Source organism: Strongyloides ratti, scaffold srae_scaffold0000066 (assembly GCF_001040885.1).
Source record: "Strongyloides ratti genome assembly S_ratti_ED321, scaffold srae_scaffold0000066".
In the NCBI taxonomy this organism is placed as follows: domain Eukaryota; kingdom Metazoa; phylum Nematoda; class Chromadorea; order Rhabditida; family Strongyloididae; genus Strongyloides; species Strongyloides ratti.
Window position 1 is genome coordinate 1,436 of NW_020171584.1, and position 1,023 is coordinate 2,458.

Sequence of the window (1,023 nt, forward strand, 5' to 3'; positions counted from 1 at the left end):
TTTGACTAGATTGTATTAGTAAAGATAAATTCTTAAAATATTTATCATAAATTATATATATTGTATCATTACCAATTCATGAAAGAATATTATATAATGTACCAGATTTTGTTATAACCAAATATAATTTAGGTGTTGGATGAGTTTTTGACACAAAACATATTTCTTCTATTGGAACACCTTCTTTTGCAAAAACAAAATTACCATTTTTATTTTTTTTTCCTTGACTTTGCTTATCAAAAATCAAATAACTTTCTTGTAATTTAAAAATTTATAAATAAGCTGGTTTATTTTTTTTTAAATTATTAGTATTTTTTGATGATGTTACTTGACATCCATAAAAAAATATTTCCCATCCTGTAACATTTGTTATCTCCAAATCATATTCTTCTTTCATTGGACTTCCAACCATTCTAAATTGTGAAAACATTGGTAGATCTCTTTCTGTTCCTAAACCAAAACCTTCAAGAAGTCATTGAATTGTTCCCTCTTATTATTAAAAATTAAAAATAATTATAATAATAATAAATAAAAAAAATATATATAAACTTACTTGATTATCAACATGGCATTTTAAAATAACTGTATCATCAACTTTAGCTGTAGTATTAACGGGTCATTCAACAAATATGTGTATTTTGTTTTGTGAATATAAATTTTTACCTGCAACATTAATTACAAATAAAATAAATGTTTAACAAAAAATAATAAATTTCATTGTCTTGATTTTTTTTATTTTTTTTTTAAAATCAAATTAATATTATTATAAGTTATTGTTACTATAAAATCAGTCTCTAAATATCAAAAAAAAAATTTTAAACAAAATAGTAATATTAAGAACACAATAAAAAAAGATAAAGTTTGAAAAAAAACAGCTTTGCAAGTTGTAAAATTAAATTTAATGTTATATTCTGTTAAAGTATATTAATCATATTTCTACAAACAAATTTTCATTGATATAACAAATTTATTTTAACATTATATATCCTAATCCTAAATATATATAGACGAGAATTAAGTAGG

At 20.2% G+C, this 1,023-nt stretch overlaps 1 protein-coding gene across 1 annotated transcript in view; it reads right to left on the minus strand.

The window, feature by feature from the left end:
- Positions 1-430, minus strand: part of SRAE_0000080300 (Poly-glutamine tract binding protein 1) — a gene marked incomplete at both ends in the record, with an annotated part of 1,658 nt that extends 1,228 nt beyond the window's left edge. The window contains one exon of the mRNA XM_024646751.1: positions 329-430. Coding sequence (XP_024500898.1) covers positions 329-430 — 102 coding nt within the window. The remainder of the gene's footprint in view (positions 1-328) is intronic.
- Between the last annotated feature and the right edge of the window lie 593 nt (positions 431-1,023).